The 24,084-nt window shown below is 59.8% G+C and overlaps 1 protein-coding gene across 4 annotated transcripts; it reads right to left on the bottom strand.

The window, feature by feature from the left end:
- Positions 1–72: 72 nt before the first annotated feature.
- Positions 73–19,623, bottom strand: TOLLIP (toll interacting protein). 4 transcript variants are annotated; one of them, XM_068554764.1, is made up of 6 exons: positions 19,459–19,623; positions 10,342–10,491; positions 6,597–6,779; positions 5,729–5,881; positions 4,977–5,067; positions 73–2,151 (listed from the first exon to the last, which is right to left on the bottom strand). In XM_068554764.1, the coding sequence occupies exons 1-6, from the start codon at positions 19,489–19,491 to the stop codon at positions 1,940–1,942; spliced, it is 822 nt and encodes a 273-aa protein (XP_068410865.1). In that variant the 5' UTR covers positions 19,492–19,623; the 3' UTR covers positions 73–1,939. The 4 variants fall into 4 exon arrangements, with proteins under 4 accessions (XP_068410865.1, XP_068410866.1, XP_068410867.1 ...); XM_068554765.1 differs by lacking the exon at positions 19,459–19,623 and adding an exon at positions 18,901–19,123; XM_068554766.1 differs by lacking the exon at positions 19,459–19,623 and adding an exon at positions 18,620–18,721.
- Between the last annotated feature and the right edge of the window lie 4,461 nt (positions 19,624–24,084).

Here is a 24,084-nt window from a genome sequence, read left to right as displayed (position 1 = left end):
GCCGTCAACCTGCTTGTTACGAGCCGAGTTAAAACAGAACAAAAATGGCAAACTCTCCTTGGAGAACTTGACTTCTCTATTTTACACAGACCATTTATTAAATTAGAAGGCTGAAAAGTAAAAACGTATCTTACAATCAAGGAGGAATCTGGACCCTGGACCCCAAAAGAATGATCAGAAACGCAAAGCTCCGAGGACCGTTTCTGCCAACACCCAGCTGGGCGCCTGAAACGGGAAGGCGGGCAGGCCCGCTGGAAACGCCTCTCTCCTCACCAGCACAGAGCAGCAGCCGGCTGCACGTGCCCCGGCCCCGGGCCCAGCAGCCGCGGGCGCCCGAGCCAGACGGCACCCACCCCACCCCCAGGGGCTGCCTGGACGGTGAGCGCGGACACGAACGCGAAGCCAGGCAGGAAGGGGCAGCCGAGGCAGGAAGGGCGTCTGACTTAACGAAGGCCTCACGGGGCGTGACCCTTCTCTGACCTAGTAAAGCAGCGGCATCCATGAAAAAGGACCATGAGAGCTGGCAGGTCTGGAGCCGCCCTGAAGCTAAGACTCCCGTGAACGGAGGCCCGGGCGGGGCGGCTGGGGCAGCGCGGGGTCACCTGGGGCTGGGGGCCGGGCCTGTGTGGAGCTGCGCTGAGTGTGGTCAGGTCACCGCCCAACAGTCTAGGGCTGCAGCCAAGGAACCATCGCTCTCAAGCATCTGAGAAGAGCCTGCGGCAAAGGCACAAGTGTTCCGAACCCACCAACCAACGCAGGTCTCCCTCACCCGGGGCCACCGTGCACGCCCCGGGAGACAGAAAGCGGCACCACACTTAACCTATACGGAGGGAAGGGCTGCAGCCAGGGTCCTCCTAACTTCCTCGGGCTGACCTTCCACTGACGTCCACACGGCTGGGATCCACCTCTATGTCCAAAGGCTGGGCAAAGACAAGAGCGGTGACCACGACTTACCGCGGACCGCAGTGACCACAGCACAGTGCGTCACTTCGGAGACACCACTCAGATTTCTGATTTCCACGGGGCATCACCCAGCCTGTCCCCGTCCTCTCTGTCCGCGGCCGGAGCCAGGGCCAGGGTGCCGTCCACACGGCAGGGCGCCTCCTGCCTCTTGGGAAGACCTGCCAGCACTGACGGTCACCAGACTGCCCTCTCTGTCGCCCAAACTGATCCACAGGACTGGGCCCAACCTAGCTTCCCTAAGTTAACATCGGTAGCAAGCCAGTTCCTAAAGGCCCTTTAATAAGCAAATACAAAGACTGGACCTGTCTCTTACACCCCCAATTTTAGTTCTGTTGCCAGAGTGCATCCCGGGGAGGAGCGGTGACCTTCGGGACAGCATCACACAGAGGCGGGTGAGAGAGCAGGAGAGATGGAGGGCCCCGAGCTCAGGCCAGGGCTCCCGACGCCACGCCCAGACTTGGCTGCTCTGCACGCAGGCTGAGCTCTGCAGCCGAGGCTGGGCGGTGGTGAGCAGCCCACGAACAACACCAAGGGGAGGAGGTAAGTTTTCAGCTGAAACTTCTAAGTGACCCCAAACCCGCTGTCAGTGGGTTCTGTGTGCCTTGCGCTAATGGGTCTACCCGATCAGGTCGCGTCACCGCAGGCCACCAATCAAACCAGAGGAGGCTCGGCACGAAGGCCCTGGTGGGGGCAGATGCTCCCAGGAGAGCCTCCCGGGACGGCGGGAAGGCGGGCGCGCACACAGGACACGGCCCTCCGACACAGTGCGGGAGAGCCCCCCACCCGCCCCGACCACGTCGAGAACGGCTGCAAGAACCGAAAACCACATGCATCCCGAACAAGGGTGTGGACTGGGCTACACAGACGTCCGAGGAAGGGGCTACGCAGGGCGCGTTCACGGGGATCTGCTGGGGACGGTGCTCCCGGGAGCTGGGCGGGCGGGCGGGCGGGCAGGCGGGCTGGCGGCGGGGCACATCTAGGACTCCTCGCCCATCTGCAGCAGGGAGTTGATGGCCGCATCCTTGCTGCCCCGCTGGGCCTCCAGCACAGAGCGGATCACCTCCCGGTCCATGTTGGGGAACATGTCCTGGATGGCCTTCAGGTCCTCCTCGCTGCAGCGGGGCTGGGCGCTCACGGCCGGGGGCAGGGCCACAGGCACCATGCCGGGGCTGCACACGGCGGGCATCCCTGCGACCAGGAGACAGGGTTCAGGGAAAGCAGCACCTCCGACGCGCGCCGCCCCAGGGGGGCGGCCCCCCAAGTCTCGTCTCCCAACATGACCTCAGAAACTGGCCAGACACTTGCGAGAAACCAGGGGCGAGCAGCCCCCCGCCACTCGGTCCCCAGCGTCTCACACGAACCCACTTCACAGCGGGGGTGGCAGGGGCAAAAACAAGCCTAAGAACGTGTGCATTTACACCACAGGGGTCAATTCTCATCCATCAAAGGCCACAGAACAGTTCCCTCCACCTGAGAACGAAACAGCAAACACAGTCTACGCTCCTTTGCCCCAACACCTGAGACTTTCACGCCGTTTCCTCTGTCACACTTTCCAGAACAGACTTTCCCAGCTTGGCACTCACATCACAATCAGACACTGACGAGGAGCCCAGCGCGTGCCCAGCGCGTGCCCAGCGCACGCCCAGCCTTCCCTGTGACAGCAGACAACCCACGAGGCGAGGCGCTCACGAGCACTGCCGCGCCGGGGCCTGTGCACTCGAGCAGAGGCCCTGGGGCCCCGGACGCCCAGCCCCGCCAGCTACACGTGGGGCTCCTGGCATCACTCCCTCACACCAGCCACGTCCCCTCACTCCCTTGTTAGACACGGGTGACAACTGAGAACCTCACGGCATCTCAACCGCTGGAAGGTTCAGTCCGAGCACCTGGTGCCACCAGACCCCAAGTCAAAGCTTTGACTCCTTGTCCTGAGATGGTCTCGGGGGGGAACCCAGGCAAACGTAAGGAAGGAGGGTGTTAACAGAGACTCCACGCCTAACAGAGTGCAGAGCCAGTCAAACACCACTCAGAAAAGTAGAAAGGGATTTAAAATCATTAGTTCTGGGACTGCCCTGGTGGCGCACTGGTTAAGAATCCGCTTGCAGGGCTTTCCTGGTGGCGCAGTGGTTAAGAATCCGCCTGCCAATGAGGGGACACGGGTTCGAGCCCTGTCTGGGAAGATCCCACATGCCGCAGAGCAACAAAGCCCATGCGCCACAACTACTGAGCCTGCCCTCTAGAGCCCACGAGCCACAACTACTGAAGCCCGCGCACAGCAACAAAGACCCAACTCAGCCATAAATTAATTAATTAATTTAAAAAAATAAAAAAATAAAGAATCCGCTCGCCAATGCAGGGGACGCGGGTTCGGGCCCCGGTTGAGAACTAAGATCCCACATGCTGCGGGGCAACTACCCCTGTGCGCCACAACTACTGAGCCCGGGGGCCACAACTACTGAAGCCCGTGCGCCTAGAGCCCGTGCTCAACAAGAGAAGCCACCGCAATGAGAAGCCCACACACCGCAACCAAGAGTAGCCCCCGCTCGCCGAAACTAGAGAAAGCCCGTGCGCAGCAACGAAGACCCAACACAGCCAAAAATAAATAAATAAATTTTAAAAATAAAATAAAATAAAATCATTAGTTCTTATAAAGTCAAAAGCACAAACAATCCGCCCAACCAGGCTGGGAGCGCTGGACTGAGAAGTTTAGGACATGATTTCCTTTCCTGTCTGAAGTCAGAAGATCCTAAAGGCAGCTCAACACTGTCCAAACCAAAACTGGCAGAAGGGCCGACAAGTGTTGAGACGAGGTGGCATCGGCTGCAGGCGCGCGACCGAGGCTGCGCTGGACACACACGGCCGCCTCCAGGGACGGAGGGGACGGGACGTGCTCCCAAGGCAGCAGCAGAGCCCAGCCCCTCCAAGTCCCTCCTGGGCCAGCCGGGCCGAGCACCTGCCCACACCCCCTGCCCACCGGCCTTTAGTCCTGGCCGTCCTCAGAGGCGAGAGGTCGCCTGGGTCCCAGGTGGGCACTCAAACCCGGTGAGGCCAGGACCCCCAGGTCGTTCCATGAGCCCAGGAAGGTGCTCGCCCACCACCTTTCAGAAACGGGGAGAAGGAAAAGGGAACCCGGGACTGGGGATGGCTGACAGCTTCACTCCGCGAGCCCCCGCCGTCCGCCCTTGCCTGGTTCGCATCCGGGCCACACTCCCACCGCCTGCATTTCTGACACTTCTGGGAACAGTCGAGACAAACTTTAGGAGACACCGTGGCTCTCCTTAGACCCCTTCCACCCGGAGGGTCTTGGGTTTTAACGTGGGAGGCGGGCGGTCCTGGGGCAGTTAACTCGGGGCCTCACAGTCTTCACCTTGCCCTGGACGGAGTTCAGAGGATTTCGGGGACGTGGCCACCACCGTGCACATGGCATCCTCGGCGTCACTTGGTCTCTCCGGTGCCCCGAGCCTCCCGCCGCCCACGCACCGCCCGGCTTTACGGTGGCTCACGCGGGGGGCGAGCTGAGCCCAGGCCCCGTCGCGGCCCAGGGTGGGAGTCGATCACAGGCTGACGTGAAGGCTCAAAAATCCAAAGGCGGAAAAGCCACAGTCCAACTTGACTTTGTTGTGCTGTGCGAACCGCTCATTCAGAAAGGTTACCAACGTGTAAGGTAAGTACCTCATAAAGGTAAAAAGAGAAACGGTAACGCTGGAGCCCGGTGTCCATCCACCCAACAGGAAGTGATCTTGTGCTGCGGTGGCTCAAAATGCTTAGAAATCGCATTTCAACATCTCCATAAATTTCAACTCACCTTCTTTGTGCTGACAGAGAAAAAACCAACCCTATTTCCTACACATGCATGTAACATTCAAACGTAACAGCGGACCCCTGGTTTTGGGAGGCTCTCCGGGCATCCCCTGAAGACCAGGCCCAGCCTCTAGCCCACAGCCCGAATCCCCACGTGCCTCCCCCCAGCTCGAACACCCAAGGAGACGCGCCCGGGAAGGAGGAGCAGCACACACCTGTGATGGGCACGTAGCCGACGCCCTGCTGGTACACAGTGGGCATCAGGACCACGGGCTGAGGCGGCATCATCATGGCAGCCGGCAGCGACTGAAACACACCAAAGACGATCAGGGGGTCAGAGAAGAACACAGCGCACATCCAAACCTCATCACTCCCAGCCTCGCCAAAACCGTCCTGGGCGGGACAGCACAGGGCCTGGAGCCCAGTCACCTGAGCCAGGATCGAGGCGGGTCCAGCCAGGCCCTGCGCCCCGTCCAGCATCATCAAGTCCCTGCCCACGCCGACACCCCAAAGGCTCCTCTGCTGGAGGACTCGGAGGACTCGGGTAGAAGGTGTCATCAGACCTGCTGAACCACGGCTGAGACGTGACCAACAGAGAACCCCGCTCAAGAAAGGAAACCTAAGCTTAAATTCCAGGGTCAAACAGCCTCTCTCTGTTTATAATTCTTCAGTTAAGTACAATAATGGCTTTCCGTCTACGTAGAAACGTCTGTTACAGAGGCACGATGGCACGTTCACGAGTAAACTCACTGATGTTGGGACCTGCTGTGAATCAGTCCAGCACTAGAAAGGGGGTGAGACAAGGTGCCAGAGGCGGCGGCTGTGAGGCTGGGCAGTCGGTCCCACCCGGGGTCCCTGCACGCCCTCCCGGCGTCCACATGCCAGAAACACCTCGGAGTAAGGGCGGGGATGCCGTTAAGCCCAGGAACGGCACCCCGGTGGCCGCAGGCCCGCCGGCCGGCCTCACCGTGTAAGACAGGACCAGGTTGATCATGCCCTCCTTGTCGTCGCCCTGCCGTCCGCTCAGGCTGTACCATTCGTCCACGACCTTGCCCTGCCTCAGCGCCTCGGGGATTGTCACGTGCGTCCAGGCAATGCGGTCATCCATGGAGAAGGCTCGCTGGGGGGCGACGGGAGATGGCGGTGACCCCAGGGCCGCCGGGGAGGCCGCCCCACTCCCCCAGCCCTCCCGGCAGGGTGTACGCAGCCCGGGGCCAACCTGCTCTCTCCACCTCCTGTGGGTGGAGGGGGAGGGAGGCTCCACCGGGCGCCTGCAGACATGCGCTCCCCCACGAACCACACGCTCCCCTCCTCCCCTCCACCCCAGGGCCCCAGAGGCGATGGGGCAGGGTGTGAGGGAGGACCCAGGAGGAAGGGAGGAAGGCAGAACCCTGGGGACTGTGGCCACTTCCCAGCCCCGCTGCCCACCCCACCCCCCCAGCCCTGTCAGCTGACCACAGGCGAGGGGGCAGCCGACCCGGCCTCAGGAGCGGTGGGACACGCCCAGACAGGCCCTCGGAGGGTCAGGCTGAGTTAGAGCCCAGGGCACCCGACGGCCCAGGGACACTCGGGAGGCTCCTGCCACGCACGCCACCCAGCCACGGGCCCTGGCCACGTCACACCCAAGCTGCGTACAGATAGCGGCTGCCTGACCTGCCTGGCCGGGTGACGCCCACACGCTGGACACAGGGTGGTGACGTGTCTGAATGCAAGTTCTAAAGACTCTGCAGGGGAAACGTGCTTTTCACTATGCTGGGGACACCAGGACGCCTGTCACAAAGCCACAAGAAACCTGAAGTTCTGGAGCGGCTGAGTGGCCCCCGCGCGGCCCCCACCTCATCAAAGATCTCCAGGTAGAAGGAGTCCACGCCCGGGGGCACCGTGCACTGGATGACCTTATTCCAGCGCGGGTTCTTGGCGCCGTTGTGGGCCGTGGGGGTCTCGTACACCGCGTAGCCCAGGCGCAGTCGGCAGTACGGATCCATGCGGGTCATGCCGTAGTTCTTTGCCAACTTGGCCTGAAATAAAGCCACCGTATGAGATGGGGCAGCAGCTGTCACAGTGGAAGCCGCAGCTCAGCTAAGTGGGCCGCCCCTTCCACTCACGGCTTCCAGAGTTTTCTGGGTGCCGACCCACCAGAACACGGCTGTAACTGAACCGTCAGCCCTCCGTAACGGTGGATTTAAGCAACCACAGATCGAAAATATTAGGAAAAAACATTCCAGAAAGTTCCAAAAAGCAAAACTTGAATTTGCCACACCAGCAACGATTTTTATAGCTTTACACTGTGTTACAACTGCACGCACACAGCATTTACCGTGTGTTGGGCGTTACGAGTAGCCCAGTGATGACTCAGTACACGGGAGGACATGTGGAGGGTATGTGAGTGCAAAACTGCACCGTTTCATACGAGAGCCTTGAGCATCCTTGCATGGTGGTGTCTGCGGGGTCCCAGAACCAGTCCCAGGGACGACCGTGCTCTGGGACCCAGGAGGGAGGAGAAAGTCCAGGCTGGGTCCAGTGTTTCTGCGATAAGGCACCCGGCGCCGTGCCTGACACTGAGGACACACCGGCTGCTGCCAGGCAGGGGCTGGATCCCCACCCAGAGGAGGAGGAGGGTGAAGACGGCAGGCCGTCCCGGGACAGAGCCAAGAGCCACCGAGAAGAGAAGCAGGGGGACGGGGGCCGCCCCGGAGAAGCAGTGCCCAGCCAAGGCCTTCCCCGCACCCTCGGACAGTGACCGTGCTGGCTCCCCCGCCTCCCCTCCCGCGCAGGAGCCTCTCGGCAGTGACCGTCCCTGCCCAGCGCGGCGTGGGGGCCAGGGGTGCAGGCACCTCACCCTGGGCATCCCGGCGGAGCCCACCCACACCTCACATAGGTCACGGGCCCACTCAAGCCAGACGGGCTGCTCGGGCCGCGTTTGGAGGAGAAAACGTGGACACCGAGGAGCACGGCAGGCTGTCGGTCAGGAAGTACCGACTCAAAGTGGATTATGGGCTTAAACGTACAACCTGAAAACATAAAACTTGCACAAGAAAAACCAGGAGAAGTCTTTGTCATCTTTTAGGCAAGGTCAGCGAAAGCATGACCCAGGAAGGGCAGCTGGCGGCCCCCTGAGGCCCGTGAGGAGGAAGGCAGACCAGCCCCGTCTGCGCAATCAAGTCTGATCACAAACCTGTGTCCAGTACATGAAGGACTCACAAACCTCAGCACTGAGAACACAACACGATTAGAAAACAGGCCAAAGATCTGAAGAAGAAAGCGCAACGCCAATAAGCACGTGAGAACATGCTCCCCACCGTCGGTCATCAGAGACACGAGACACGCAAACCAGAACCCCGTGAGGCCACAAGGAGCTGCTGCACGGGCTCAGACCCAGCCGGGCCGGGCCAAGCCGCCCACCCCCAGAGCGCAGGAGCCCCGCGGGCGGCTGGGCGGAGCCACGGGGCGGCCGTGCAGGGACCAGCCTGGCAGCTTCTCCAAAGCACACTCCACCCAGCTCCGGAGCAGGGAGTTGGCTCCGAAAAGGGAACTCACGCTCACACAGAAGCCCGCGCTTCACAGCGGCCCTGCTGGGCCACAGACAGACTCTGGGAAGTGCCCGGGGGGCTGAGCTTGGTCAGCACTGCGGTCAAGGGCAGGCCCACCGACAGGCAGAGGGAGCTTTCTGTGTTGCTGGAGAAGCTCTCTTCATCACAGGGGTGGACAGGCTTGTCAGAGGTCATTGAAACATAGGCTAATTCAAATCAGCGCATTTTAACATATGTAAATCATATTCAGTAAGGTAGATTTTTAAAAGAACAGCAAAAAATTCCCCAAAGCCCTGCTGCCTGCACTGACACCCTCTCTCGTCTCCCCTCTGGAAGGCTCCGCACAAGCCCCTATTCTGTCTGCGAGCCTCCTTGCCCCCCGCATCCCCCACTCTCGTGCCGACTTCCCCAGAGCTCTGGCCGGGGCTGCCCATGACCGCACGTCCCAGAGCCACCACCCCTCCGTGCAGGACCAGCCGGAGCGCCTCAGGATGCCCGCCTTGTGTCACTGCTGGACCTCTCCCCTGAAGTCCACAGCCCCCCAGCCTCGGCCACCTGCCTTTAAAACATCCTCGACTTAACGTGTCCGACACTGAACCGCGAGTTTCCTTCCCGGCCTGTTCCTCCTACAATTTCCCCCATTTAGGTCAATGCTCCTCCATCCCCTGGGCGCTGGCAACAGGCCTTGGGGTCACACACCCTCCCGCCCCCACTGGGGTGCTCCCTGAAGTCGGCTGGTTCTCCCCCAGGAGCACCAAGTGTAGGGCCTTCCAGCCTCGCCCACATCTTCCCGACACAGAGCCCGAGGGAGCCCTGAACTCCAGCTCAGGACAGGGTGCCCACTCAGAGCCGAGCCCCAAGGCCGCAGGACCCCCAGCCGGCAGCACCAGGAGGGCCTGGCCCTGAAGCAGCCCCTGGCACAGGGTGGCAATTCCTGTTCAAGTTGTACTTTCCACGGTAATCACTGGGCCGCTCCACACCCACCCTCGAAGCTCGCCGTCGCTGCACCCGCACTCCGTCCCTCAGGGTGACGCAAGCTTTTACTGCCGTCCTGTCCCTGCCCTCCTCACCCGCTGACTTCCTGCTCCTCTGTCTCCAAGAGCAAACACGCATAACACGGCTAAGGTCTTCCCGAAAGCGCTGGGAGAGGGCCACAGCCCTCACGTGCTGTTGTCTTCACCGTGAATTCACTAGAGCAGTTCTCAGGACGGCAGATTTTCCCCCCGAAACTCCTAGAAGCTGCCCTGGTATTTTCTGGAAAACATGTAGCAGCAAAGTCTGAAACGGGCTTGATTTTCTATAGCTTCAAGGCAGCTGTTTTGCCTCTGTCTAGCCGCTAAGGCTTTTCCACCGGAATGATCCGACGCTCGTGGCTGAGCAAGGCCAGCTGCCCGTGAGTGCGGGAGGCGCCTCCCTTCACCTGGACCCCGACTGGCCCCAAGGCCATGCTCTGCGCATGGCTGCTGCCCTCTGCAGAGGCCCGTCTGCACCATGCTCTCCTCCCGCGCCCCCGGCACCACGGAGTGGACACGGAGGCCTGGCCTGCCCGCTTCCAAGTGGCTCCCCTGTGACGTCGACTGGGCTGTGCTGCAGGCACACGAGTGTCTGAGGAAGGTCACCCCAAAGCTTACTGGGCACGACGACCCGCCAGGCACGGCCCTGGTGTCTGCTGGGGACAAATGGATGGACGGACAGACGTCTCTGCCTCCCGCGGCCTCATGCAGCCCGTCAGAGCAATGTGGCAGCACTCTTTCCGCCCTGACAGCACAGCTGGTTCTCCCGGGGGCCGGGATGACCGGGCAGCAGCCGCGCCGCCCCTGCCCCGGCACCGGCAGGGCGAGCAGCGCTCCGGACCCCTTCTCTAACTCCTCCTGGCGAAACCCGGGCGATCATCAGTATCTTCACGTCCATCGTTCTCCACCAGGTATGTGTTTCCGGAAAAACGGGATCAGAGAAAGCCCCATCCGTCCACGTGGAAACATGCTATGACAGCAAAGGCCCCGCCCCGCCCGCTCCGGCCCCTCCCCCCCCCACAAGCGGCCACACCCACCTGCACCACGGTGATGCTGAGGCGGCCCACGGTGCCCAGTGCCCCTCCGAACTGCAGCTGCTGCGCCGCCTGTGCGTCCAGCTGGATCTGCTGCTGCTGCTGCGTGGGCGTGATGCGCAGGAAGTCCTGAGGCAGCTCCCCGATGTACACCTGCGGAGAGCACGGCGGTCAGAGCTGGGCGCCGCCCGCCCACAGGACGGGGGTCCGCGGTGCCAGGGTCTCCACCCTGCGGGCCCCTCCCAGGGCCTGCGCTCTCGGGAGCAGGACGCTCAGCAGACGGGGGGCTCTGTGGAGGCCCAAGTGCGTCTCCGCCCTGAAAGCAGGCCTCGCGTCCTCACTGGGCCTGGGCGCCTCACGCGCTCTGGTCCGCGTGTCCACGATCCCTTCCCCAGGACCAGGACTGCCGCAAGCGAGGCCTGTCCACCGTGAGCGCTGTTCACGGGGTGAAACCTGAAGCTTGGATGTCCAGTGACTTGGAAAGGCCTCTGTGCTGATACCCTTCAAACGTCTCCATGAGAAACAGCTCACATGCAGAAACGCCCCGGAGACCAAGAAGCCAACAGATTAACCCCCAGAAGCCCGGAGACCTGGCCTTGGGCAGCTGAAGTGATGGGAAAGCGCCGGCTCCCAGGGACACACCTGCGTGTGGAGCCCGGTAGAGCCTGGGGGCTGCAGGAGTGACAACTCCCAGAAAACCACAGGACACCATGCACGGAGAGACGGCCCACAGCCAGATGGCCCGACGCCTCCCCCTGGTGTTCAGAGCCCTGGACAGCCGCACCGCTGCTCGCTCCCGGGCGGGGGGTGCGGGCCTGGAGGGGCCACAGTGCGAGCAGAGCCCAGGTGAACGGAAGGGAGCAGCTGCAGGACCCACGACGGAGGTCTGGCTGCTGGGGGGGAAACCGGGGCCACAGGCCCCCTCAGCCGCCCAGGGGACGTCACAGACCCCAGCCGCGGGCCCTAAAGAACTGGGCAGTTTCAGGGAACACGGAAAGGAAGCCCCCAGCGTGTCACAGCGAGTTCTGGCAACTGCGCTTATAGCGGCCGCCAGGGACGTGACGTCCAGACGCCGCCTGACGCGGAGGTCTGCCCTGCGCAGACCAGACAGCACCAGGCAGGGGCCCAGACAGCACCCGACCCGCCCAGCTCACAGCGCCCCTGGGAGAGCACCTCGCCCGGCGAGCGCCCTCAGCGCCTTTCCTTTCGAAGGTCCCTGGGAGAGTCTGGGCCTGGAGCTCACGCGCTCCCACCAAGGCTGACGGAAGCGCACACAAGGGCGCTCGCTGGCTCCCAGCAGCCCACACGCCGACTCTGCACCCACAGGCCTCGCGCTCCCACTGCTTCTCTCTAAAAGCAAGCCGTGCCCCCCGCCCCCCCCGCCCCCCCAGACCCTCTGTCTGGGAGCCAGCTCTGCGTCTCACACCTCCGCTGCATCAAGGACCCAGCCCAGGGCAGGGGAGGGCGCCCCCGGAGGCCGCCCCCCAGAGGCCCCGGCGTTGCCAGGAGAGGAGCGCAGTGCCTTCCATTCCCTCCCCAGGGCATCGCAGGCCGTGTTTCCTGGGCACGTAGTGCAGCTGAGAGGGTTCCAGGTCGGGCCCTCGAAGGAAGGCGGGTGGTGACACCCCGCGGGCCACACCCCTCAGGAGGGCTGAGATGCCCGGGACACGCCAATCGTCAATTCCTGCCAGCGCCAAGACCAGGCCCCCGTGACCCCCCAGACGCACCCCATCCAGAGCCCCTCGGGCCCCTCGCCGTTTGCCCACAGCCCCCGCTTGCCCCGGTGCTCGTCTTACAGAAATGACTCTCCCAGGGGTCGCTGCGCACAGACCACACCCCCACCTGCTGGTCTGAGGAATGACTGCCCACCTCAGCGCTAAGGACCCCACAGGGAGCAGGCCGCACGGGGACGTGCAGTGGCGAGAGTGACACGTCAGGAAAGGCCTCTCCCTTCCTTCACTGATCCTGTCTTGTCAGTTATGCTCCTAGAGGTCATGAAACTAGAATGAGATGCAACGCCTAGGGGTCACGCGCCCTCTCTGTCATACTCGTCTTGGTTTTGGGGTTCAGCACCGTCCACGCGGGAGCCACGCGGGGACAGCGGGCCAGGCTGAGGCCTCAAGGGAGGGGGACACAGCACAACAAACCAATCCCATGTGCTCAGAGCCTGCGAGGGGCGGGGGAGGGGGGATCACAGCCCAGGGAGGAGGAGCCAACGCTGAACCCAGAGCCTCCAGGTCTGCAGGGCCACCCGCCTGAAGGCGCCCTGGGGACACCTGCCCTAGGCCCGCCCGCCGGAGACAACAGCAGGGGTGAGGCCCAGGGTGACGGCGGGTCAGGGCAGGTCACGTGGGGCTCAGCACCCGGGGCGGCTGACGGCTGCCCCGCCAGCCGACAGGCCCCGTCGCACCGCAGCCTCAGCGGCCTGCGGCAAGGAGCGGACCGCACACACATCCCAGCGCATCCCACCCCGACAGAGAGGCCCCAGGACGTGCCCACTGAGGCCTAAGAGACACCTGCCAGCCACGGGACGCGTCACTGACGTTCTTCCATACATTCAGCATCTTCCCAAAGAAAGTTACGAGGAAAACTCCAACTGCCAGCCGACACCTGCAGCCACGGGGACAGGTCTCTGCACGAGTCACCGCCCCCCACATACACACACACCCTGCTCCTTCCTCAAGCCTCCAGCACCTCCTGCCGATGACCTGGTTTCAGGAAATGGGAAAAGAGGAAAAAGCCCAGAAGCAACAGGGAGGGAAGGCGGGCACCACCAGCGCCGTGGGGGGCTCCGCAGAGGGTGTCACTTGGTCCCTCCCCCCTCGCCCCCTCCCCCCCAATCCTCTTCCAGGTTTCACTGCAAAAACCTGTGTCAGCTCTCCTCCCTTATTCCTATCCCTCAGGCCTCCCCCGGCTTTCTAAATGACCCAACCCTGGAGAGGCCATTCAAGCCAAAACGTCTGTCTGTCCCAGCCCTGCCGGACATAGCGTACACGAGCTCTGGACGAGGGGACTGAGGCACGGCGTTAACTGAGCACGAGGATGCCGGAGGGTCAGCGAGAGAGACAACGCCACACGACGCTGACAGGCCAGCCAGCGGCTTCCACGGGGCCTCGCCCAGGGATTCCAGAGCCTCTCCCGCCAGCCCGGGGTCCGGGCGTGAGCGAGATGGATCACCCCGTCCACATCGGAGTGAAACGAAACAGCCAGTGGTGCGCCAAGGGGCGCCGGGGGCCGGGCATCGCACTGCAAGTCTTTCACCTTCACCATATGTGCGGGTTTTCACGCCAAATGCTGGGGGGAAATCACTGCTCCCATGGAGCTCATACTTTAACAAAAGAAAACAAATCATTGCTGAAAGTCGCAGAGCTGTAAATGGACACAGGGCGAGGTAAGACGGTGCAGACGGCTGAGGCGGCTTCGGGAGAAGATGCCACCTCAGCAGAGGCCTGAATGGCACGACAGCGTCGGTCATGCAGAGCCTGGGAGGGCCCTGTGCACAGGCCTGGCCAGGAGCCCGCCAGGCAGCTTGAGGCAGGGAGGTGGCTGGAGCAGAGCAAGCGAGGGAGAGCAGGAGGGGGGAGCGGAGGACAGGGGTGTTGCCCCAAGGCCACTGATGGGCTCCGACTCAGAGATGAGGAAGGGACCAGGTGAGGTGCCGAGGCAGGTGAGCAGCCGGGGCAGGTGAGGTGCCGGGGCAGGTGAGCAGCCGGGGCAGGTGAGGTGCCGGGGCAGGTGAGGTGCCGGGGCAGGTGAGGTGCCGGGGCAGGTGAGGAGCCGGGGCAGGTGAGGTGCCGGGGCAGGTGAGCAGCCAGGGCAGGTGAGGTGCCGGGGCGGTGAGCAGCCAGGGCAGGTGCGGTGCCGGGGCAGGTGAGGTGCTGCGCGCATGCACATCTGGCTCTGCCTGGCGCCCGGCCCCAGCATGTGACATTGGGGGGGGGGGCAGGGCGGGACCAGTCGAAGGGGTGTGGTGGGTGTGGGTGAAGCAGAGGCTGAGAAGGAATCCGATTCTGGACCTGCTCGGAAGGCAGAGCCACAGGAGCGCCTGAGTGGGCAGGAGAGGCGAGGCCGCCCAAGGGGACGGGGAAGCCAGGGAGGGTCCCAGGGAAGGAAAGGGCGGGTCCGTGTGCAATGTTCTTGGGAGACAGGGAGCCGCTCAGGATGGTAAGCCTGGGGATGAGTGGGGTGGGCGCTGACACCCCCCAAGACCCCCGAGGGAGCAAGACGGACAGAAAGGAGGAGGAGCCGTGGAAGGAAACCCGTGTGAAGAAGGCGACCCTGGGCAGGGAGAGGCCATCACACCTGTGCCCACTGCCGCGGCCGTGCCCACAATGAACCCTCCAGACAAGCCGCTGCGGGGACCCCGTCCGAGCCCCACCCCCACTCGGTCACCCCCGCACCCCGCAAAGCACAGGTGGCTTCCCGACCTCCAGGATCTTCTCACTGTCGGCTGAGGCAGCTGCCCCTCCTGGGCCCCCAGCCCCGCACCGCCATCCCCCCCACCCAGCTCCTATCCAGCTGGTGGTGAAGCAGAATCAACAGAGGGAGGTGGGCGGAATGGGAGGTACACAGGCAGGACTGCAGGCAGAGAGCCCGAGGAGTTGGCCAGGTGTCTGAGAAACGACAAGTAACGCAGGGGCCGGGCAGCCCCCAGGCCATGTACACGGGAGGGCACGGCCACAGAGCTGCAGGCCACAATGCCCAGACGGATGCCACAGACACCGACAGACAGCAGAGCGGGGGAACGGGAAGAGGGGCTGGGGTTGCTCTCAGATGCGGGAAGAGGCACAGGGCTGGAGCACAGGCGAATCTGCCACCAACAGCTCGATGGCAGATGCCACACAGGGGCCTTCACGTCCCGAGAGAAGGAGACTGTGAGCCCAGAATCCCAGACAGCAAACATACCTTTCAAGAACCAGAGGAAGCAGCACGTGTCTCCGTCCATCTGAGCAAGCACCAGCTTATCAAGGTAACACCGCCCCTGGGAGGATGGGGAGAGGCCACCCGAGGCAGCAACTGATCAGGAGGAGGGTGGTTACGACGATTAACCTTGCAGCCCGAAGTCCCTATGTTAACATTTCCAGGATGACCCCAAAGAGAACAGAATGACTACATGCGTTTTCCAGACCAGCAGAAACCAAAAAATGGAACTTAAAAAACTATATTTAATCAATCCAAAAGCAGGCAAGGAGAGAAAAAGAAACATAAATAGACAAATAAAAGCACAAAAGAAAGCGTTAGGAACAAAAAGTGTGTGTGTATAACTATACACATAAAACTATCTAACACATTCCAGTTAAAAAACAAAGAAGACAAACTTCAGATTTGACATTTTAACAATTCAGCTCCATGTTGTTGACAACAGACCAACCTGACACACATGTTCAGAAAGATGTGGTCCAACAATGAAAACCCCATCAGGCAAACACTCCCTAAAAGAAAGCTGGCGTTGCCATGTGGCATCAGACCAAACAAGAAAGGCCTGTGCATGGCCAGCGGGGTCACCACACGCAAAAAGGTCCAACTCACGGGAAGACGGGGCCATTCTAAACCAGGACGCGCTCCTAACTCACCCTGAGAATCCAGAGCAGAGCTCACGGGGACATGGGCGACGGTCCAGACTCCAACAGTGCGGGTCCACAACTGCACCCGAAAAAGAGAAAGCCAAGCGCAGGCCTAAAAAAAAAACAACTCCTTCCTCTGAACAGTGGAAATGAAAGGGAAAGAACTAAGCAGCTGTCTTGCCTTTTCCATACAGACTGTATTTAAGGACAACCAGACAGCATTCATCTATACAAACAGGTCCAGCTAATAAATGCAGAACAAGTGATAAAATTCAAACATCAGGGGCTTCCCTGGTGGCGCAGCGGTTAAGAATCCGCCTGCCAATGCAGGGGACACGGGTTCGAGCCCTGGTTCGGGAAGATCCCACATGCCGCAGAACAACTAAGCCCATGCGCCACAACTACTGAGCCAGCGCTCTATAGCCCGCGAGCCACAACTACTGAAGCCCGCAGGCCCAGAGCCCATGCTCCACAACAAGAGAAGCCACCGCAACGAGAAGCCCGCGCACCGCAACGAAGAGTGGCCCCCGCTCGCCACAACTAGAGAAAGCCCGCTCACAGCAACAAAGACCCAATGCAGCCGAAATAAATTAAAAAAAAAAATTCAAATATCACCCTCTGCCATCCCCAGTGAAGTCAATTATCAGTTTGTGCAAGGCTGATGAGGACCTGGACATCCGGGGCCACCCAGGCATCACCAGACAGCTCACCCTCAGGCCTGACGAGGGAAAAGATGTGACAGGAAGCAGGGGCCGCACTGATCAACCAGCATCTCCAAAAGCAGGACAAGTGGTCCCTACTGGCCCCCTTCGGCCTGGACTCAATGGGACATACCACACGTCTTAGACTGTGACCAAGCCTTGGCCGCCGTGCCGTCGAGCTGACCGGCAGCACTGTGGTCAACAGCAGCGGGGCCCGCAAACCTCCCCTGACCCGAGTTCTACCTCAGAGGGCAGGGGCCCCCACACAGGTACTCCTGTGGGTGTCCATCGGGTGCTTTTTAACAGTTCGTGGACCAGACAAAATCACGGGATGGAGAAGGGCTGTCAGACCAGAAACACCAGCACTGCTGAAAGTGGGCAGACAGCACAGGGCTGGGCATCCCTCAGCGGCCACTCAGGGAAAGACTAACCTGCAGACGCAAACACCACGTCTCCTGGAATTTAAGCAAATTCCTAGCCCCTCAGGCTCCCCTTCTCAGGGACAAAGGGAACCTCCCCAGACCCGTGGGACCCCCCTTCTGCCTCACATGCCCGAGGACTCTGTCTCTCCCTCCTTCACCACGAGCGGGAAGAGACGGTCAGACTTCAGAGTCACCCCAAGCGAGCGTGAATCCAGGCCCTGGGAGCCCTGCTGAGTGACCCTGGGCCGAGGCTGAACCCCGCCCTGTGTGGGTAGGGCTGGGGCCCCCCGGCCGAGGGCGGACACTCGGGAGAGCCGCCCAGCCAGGACCCGGCATGGGGAGCACCTGCCGGATGCCCCAGCTGGACTCACAGCTTCTGCCACAAGCCACGCCGTCCCCCGGGGCCTCCACCGCACCACACACACGACAGCACGTGGGAGCTCCTTCAACGCCAAGTCCGTGCACCCTGGCAAAGGAAGAGGTCTCCACCAGACCCCGATAACCACAAAAGGAAGGGTTCCTCATGCCTGATAACTGGCAAAAAAGCCTTTACGAGCACAGTTAACCCAGAGGGGGTGGGCCAGAGGGGAGATGTGGAAACGAGAGGATGTGTACCAGGCAAAAACATTAGGGAGGAAAAAAAAAACAGTAAACAGTACACTGTAGCAACCAGATCAAACTCCAGGCCAGATGCACCTGCACTCGCGGGCCCCCGCCCTCTGGCACAGACAGCCCTGCTCAGGACCCTTCCTGGCCTTGAAGCAGCAGCCCCCCATCTCCCAGACCCTGTCCCACTCTGCTTTCCATGCTCTCCCCTCCCACCACCCCACAGCTCCTGCTCCCCCATCAAGTCTCCAGTCAGAGACCCTTGCTCCACAACCCTTGCTCACCCCGACCCCGGCCCAGGCAGGCCACTGTTCACCCCAACTTGAATTCAGACCTCGGGGTCTGAGAGTGGATGCTCTGTGAGACCCTGATGGCAGGCGTCACCGTATGGTGCCACCCAAGATACCGAAGAGCACCCACGCCAGCTGGGCAAGCCGCACAGGCTCCAGGGCGCCCAAGACCCCTGAGCCCCCAGCAGCCCTGGCCCAGACCGAACCTTACTGCATGAGCACAGGTCATGGAGGGCAGCCCTCAAACACCTGCTGGTCTATGCATGGGGCCCACGACCACTCGACAAGAGAACACGCCGGGAAGCACCGCACAGGGCCAGTCAGCCGGGTCATCGAGACCCCAACAGCACAGGCCCCAAGTCCGGACACCGCCCGTCGCCCTGGCCCTGTCACAGCCCTGTCACAGCACATGGCCAACATCCCCCTTGGTGAGAGGAGGGGCCCACCTTCACCAAGCGCTCCCTTCGCCTGGCCCCGAGCCGGCCGTGAGCGTTTGCCTGTGGTTCCCGGCGACAAGGGCTCTGAGTTCCCAGCAGGCTGAGGACACGTGACAGGCCGGGACCAGGGCCGGGCCGCTTGCCCATTACGCCACCGCTCCCCTCCCGGGGGAGCCGCTAATTTGCTCCCTGTGCTGCTCTGACGAGCCACTTGCATAGAAATGAGGAAGTGCGACAGACACTCGGCCTGCTGTAACTCACTGTGCGCAGTGAAGGTGGAGACGTGGAAACGCTGAGAATCCGAGTCTAGAAATCATTCTACTGACTCCGGGGCGTTTCCACACCCAAGTCGGCTAGGAACTCCCATCAGGTCCCATTCAAACGCCAGAACGAGCATCTGTGCCCAGGGGGCTTCTAACAAGACCTGGTCTTCCTCAAACTCAGAAAAACGTTCTGTGGATTCTTCTCCAATCGGGAGAAACACAAACAAGATTTGTCAACCCCGACCCGAGGGTGAGGAGCCCCGGCAGCTGGGGGCTTACCCTCAGCAGCGGCTTTCTGAGAGAAGGCACATCAAAGTGCCCACAGAAGAACCTTGTCCCGACTCAGAAGGACCCAGGTGTCCGTCTACTGTACGTTTCAAGCCGCTGGGATAAAAACCTCACCAGTCGTGAGGACGCACCCCAACCCAGTCTGAACGCCCGGCTGGAGGCGAGTCCCCAGGAGCAGGCCTGAGCCCGTCTGGACTCGCTCGCCGGCACTGACGCAATAAGCTGGGCCAGAAGACAGGACGCGAGGGCTGGGCGGAAGGGCACTCCCAGCTCGCGGCTCCCAACCCCTCATTTGTCACTTAAGAAACCGAGGAACACAGCTGGGCCTGGGAGCCTCCACCATCCAAGAGCCTGTCCAGGGTTCAGGGTGCTTCTCTGGGTGCCTCCTCCTTCCGAGGACCCACTGGGTGCGGGGCCTCCCCCAACCCGGGGACCCACCCGGTGCGGGGTCGCCCCCATCCCGGGACTCCCTTCCGCTTGCCCGGAGCCTGGCATCGGGCCCTCCCCTGTGCCCGGAAGCCGTGGAGCCCGCCCCCAGCCGGAGCCTACCGGCCCGCGCTGCGTGCTGACGGTGGTCGCCATGGTCTGGCCGGCCTCAGGCCTCGCCCTCCGAGAGCTGACGCGCCGGCGACCCTCCGCGCGGAACCACGATGTGACTATTACTTCGCAAGGCCGCCGCCGCCACAGTCAGCTGACGGCCGGCCCCGCCCCCCGCACTGCCCACTGCGCAGGCGCAACACTGCCCCCGCCCTTTCCGGCGCCGGGCGCCTGCGCAGTCGCTCCCCCGCCCCTCGGCCCCGCGAAATGGCTCCCGAGCCGGCAGTGTGCGCATGCGCGGCGGGCCGTTGCGGGGCGGGCCGTTGGGGGCGGGCCGTTGGGGGCGGGCCGTGGGGCCGGGCCGCGGACTGTAGGTGCTGGTGCCAACAGTTGGCCCCGCGGCCGGAGCGGGTTTGTGGCCTCGCTGCTCCTCGCCGAGTGACCGGCGTGACTTGGTGCAGCGGCCGCCCTCCGTGTGTGCCCGCGGTGAGGCCGCGCGCTGACCACTCCGCCCCCTGCTCCCCGCCGGCCCCTCAGCAGGGTCTGCCCCGAGGCTGCTGGCCGAGCTTCCTCTAGAGACCACGGAGCTTTGCTGTTGTCCGTCCGAGGAGGAGGTGGAGAGGCCTGGCTTCCCCTAGGCCTGGTGTTCTGCTGTTGACACAAGCAGTTTCCCAGGCACCACGATCAGACAGGGCTGCTGACCACTCCAGTCACGGGTGGACCTCCTCCGCCACCCGAGCTGGGACACTGCTGCCACTTCCCATTACAGCTTCACCTTCTGGATGGGAGTTATTAAGAAGCTTCCAGACAGCACCAATCCACAGCAAAACCCCGCTTCCTTAAACCTCCCCCCAGAATCACCTACAAAAGCCCCAATTCTATAAGGAGTCCTTTCTAATACTCTCTGAGTCCCCGGGTGCATCCCCCAAGTGTGTGGTCTCTTTAGCTGCAACCAGTAAGGATCCCAGCTTGTTGAGTTACAGGTGTGTTCCTGGTGGCCTGCCTGGAGGGCACTGACACACCCAAGGTGTGAACCGTCCTTTTCCTGTGTGTACTTCCCAGAGCCCTCAGAAGTAGCCAGCCCACTGCATAGTCTTTGTAACCCCGCATTTGCCATAGGGACTAAATATCTCATCCGCTTGGCCACACATCTGTTTGCCCTCCACTTGCACCACATCCCATGCCACCATTGGTGATAATTTGAGGAACTGGGTTGCCCCTGGATGACACAGGCTCCTGGTACTTGATTTCCCCGGGCAAGGATTTTAGCCACATGCTCATCAAATATATGTGCAACCCAATGCTAGCATCCCATTTTGAGTCTGTTTTCTGGGGCCACTTCTGGTGGCAATTATGGTATCAGTCATGGTCCTGGTGAGAAACAGATGGCATGTGCAGAAAGATCACTGGAGGGATTTCAGCAAATCCCTCCAGTTTACAAAGGAGGGGCAGAGTTCAGTGAATAAGCAAAGCATGAGGGACTTCTTTTAACCTCAGGAAGCAGCCACCACTCCTGGCCTTGAAAGGACAAAAGGAGGAAGCAGTAATCAGGGAAAGAGGCTTCTTCAGCAGAGGAGTGAAGCCACTGCCAACCACAGGCTTGCAGGGAGGGGCCTGGGGAAATAAACACCCTGACCTCTCTCATCTCTAATCTCTACAGGTGTCTCCCATTAACCTAACCAGGTGATGCATTCTGTAGACAAACACTTCCTGGGGCACAAAGAAAGGCAGAGAAAGGTGGAGAGGATCTGGGAGGCCAAACAGAGACTATTCTACAAGTGTGTCTAAATATCAGCAATAACCAGAGGATACAGTTTTATAACATACCATTGAAAAGAGCAAAAAAAGAAGAGACAAAATATAACTTTTTTAAAGTGTTAAGGAAAAATTATAAAATTTTATTAAAAGACATTAAGGAAGACCTGAATAAGTTGAGAACTGTATACCATATTCATGGATAGGAAGGCTCAGTATCAGAAATATGTCCATTCTCCCCCAAATTGCCCTACAAAAGAAATTCTCATTAAAATCCCAACAGGGTTTTTTTAAAAGAAATTTAACAAGCTGATTCTAGAATTTATATGGAAGAACAATGGCTGAATAATAGCCAAAACATTCTAGGAGAAGAAAGAGGAGAAGGAGGAAACAGAAGGAAACTGTCCTAGGAGGTGTCAAAATGTATTCAAAAACTACAGTAATTGAGCCTATGATATGAATATTGGGATAGACAAGTTCACCAATGGAACAAAATCTGAAAATTTGATTTATGAGGGTGTTGGCACTGCTGAGCAGTTGGGAAAGGAAGTATCTTCTAATACTCTGTACTAAAACAATTGGCTCTACTTAGGAAAAAACTTGAAATTGGACCCCTATCTTACGCTGAACAAAAAAGCAATTCCTGGTGGAACTGATCCAGTGACTATTTGATGAATTCAATACCTATGTCATGTTTGTAAAGGATAAAATCAGAAAAAGGTGGCACCTCTCCTCTGCTCCATCTGGGAAGGTTTGAGCAGCAGTTGAAGTCTTGGGAGAGAACACGTAGGATGAAAGGAGAGACACTTGGTAAGTCAAACATGAGGACAAGTTTTTCAGCAGACCAGGACCACCTGGCCCCCAGGGTGCTGACCACATATCCCTGAGAAAGGCAGAGGGAGCTGATGGGCAGAAAAAGTGAGAGTTAGGTGGGCCAGAAAAGGAGGTTTCAACCCTAGAGTGGGGGTTAGGACCAAAGCAAGGTGTAATAGTGAGCCATCCTCATGGAGCTTTACCGAGTGGAGTGGTATGGCCATAGAGGTGGCCAGAGAAGACATCCTTGGCAGGAGAATTGCAAGAGAGACAAAGCTGGAGGCCAGGGGTCCAGCCAAGTGAATTTCTGTAGAAAATGTAGACTGTGAAGGGAATTCTAACTTAAACACTAGCTCCTCCCCCTAACTGCTTACATTTGCTCAGAGACTCAACACCAACATTCAGGACCCTGACCCTGTGTGTCACCTGAGTGATGTCATCTACCTGTGTAATCCTCATTGTTCCCCAGTCCATTTCCATGTTGTCACGGGAGGTGAGCTCTCCGTGGCCTTTCTGGGTCCAGGTTTCAACTCATAATGGCACTCACAGGTCCCAGTATTCATGGAACATCCCAGTGTACCAAGAGCCCCTGATAGTTTTTTTTTATGTCTTTGGGTGGGATTCTTGAGTAACAATGATGATAAATAACACCTTTGCATGTTTCATAGGTGTCAGGTATTGATCTGAGTGCTCGGTGTGTATTATCTCATTTAATTTACAATACGGTCCCATGAGGCACATGCATTTGTCATCTGCCTGACAGAAGGGATAACGGGCAGGTGAAGGACAAAAATGTTTCAGTGTCTAACACCAATGAGTAATGAATGTCCAGAATATAGAAACACCTCCCATAAATCACAAGGAAACAGGAGACCAGATGATAAATGGACAGATACTGTAAACTGGCAATTCAAAAAGAGGAAGCCCAAAGGCTTGACAGGTATGGGAAGGGGCTTTCAGACTCACTAAGAGTAAGAGAAATAAAACAGTAATGAGGGGCTTCCCTGGTGGCGCAGTGGTTGAGAATCTGCCTGCTAATGCAGAGGACACGGGTTCGAGCCCTGGTCTGGAAAGATCCCACATGCCGCGGAGCAACTAGGCCCGTGAGCCACAACTACTGAGCCTGCGCTCCGCAACAAGAGAGGCCGCGACAGTGAGAGGCCCCCGCTCGCCACAACTGGAGAAAGCCCTCGCACAGAAACAAAGACCCAACACAGCCAAAAATAAATAAATAAATTAATTAATTTAAAAAAAAACAAAAAACAGTAATGAGACACCACATTACATCCATCAGAAAAATAACAATTAGGAGGGGAGGGAGACCAAGGGCAGGTGAGAACCCAGGCGAGGGCAGCTCCTGCGAGGCTGGCAGAGGCCCTCTGAGGTGTAACGCAGCCGGGCTCAGTGGACTAGACACACCCCAGGAGCTCTCTCCTGAGCATATGTTCTGGAACATTCTCACTCTGACCCACAAGAAACACATTCAAGGCTGTTTATTGTTTGTGTAGCAGAGTTGGCAACCTAATTGACCATCTTTAGGGGAATGAATCAGTAGAATGTGATGCATACACACTATGGGTGCAATGCGACAGGGAGAAACAATAAAGTAGTTGTTTGTAGAACAGCTTGTATGAATTTTTTAAATCCACGCAAAATAATTAAGCAGCAGGTTTTCAAGACACCGGACATCAGGCAACGAGGGTCAGTGGTCCCTGTGGGACGGGGAACAAGTGAGCTCAGCTGTAGGACAGCCTCTGCTCACTGCCCAGAGAGAGCTTGCAGGCTGCAGGGCAGGGAGGGTGACCGAGGGGCAAGGCAGGGGTCTCCCTGAGCTGAGGGGACTTGGCCGGGAGTCTGAGGAGGCCGGGGAGGCTGGCATTCGCCGGGGGGAGTTCCTGCACAGAGAAGGGACTGCTATCTGCAGAGACTCCCCCTGGAGACTTCAGCTGAATACAGACCAGAGCACACATGGATGAAACTGCTGAGGCAGGAGAGAGCGCCACCTGAAAGAGCTACAGAAATAATACCGTTAGCCCAATGGGGCAGGAATAGTTCCTGTTCCCACTAGTC

The sequence above is a fragment of the Eschrichtius robustus genome, chromosome 11 (assembly GCF_028021215.1).
Source record: "Eschrichtius robustus isolate mEscRob2 chromosome 11, mEscRob2.pri, whole genome shotgun sequence".
Classification (NCBI taxonomy): domain Eukaryota; kingdom Metazoa; phylum Chordata; class Mammalia; order Artiodactyla; family Eschrichtiidae; genus Eschrichtius; species Eschrichtius robustus.
This window is presented reverse-complemented; position numbering and strand designations above follow the sequence as displayed.

Excerpts from the sequence above, each read along its gene's own strand:
- TOLLIP (XM_068554764.1), bottom strand. The coding sequence starts at position 19,491 with ATGGCGACCACCGTCAGCACGCAGCGCGGGCCG. Across the intron at positions 5,068-5,728 it reads ACCTGGTCCTGTCTTACACG|TCGCTGCCGGCTGCCATGAT; the intron begins GTGAGGCCGGCC and ends GGTGTGTTTCAG. Across the intron at positions 2,152-4,976 it reads CGGCTACGTGCCCATCACAG|GGATGCCCGCCGTGTGCAGC; the intron begins GTGTGTGCTGCT and ends TCCTGGTCGCAG.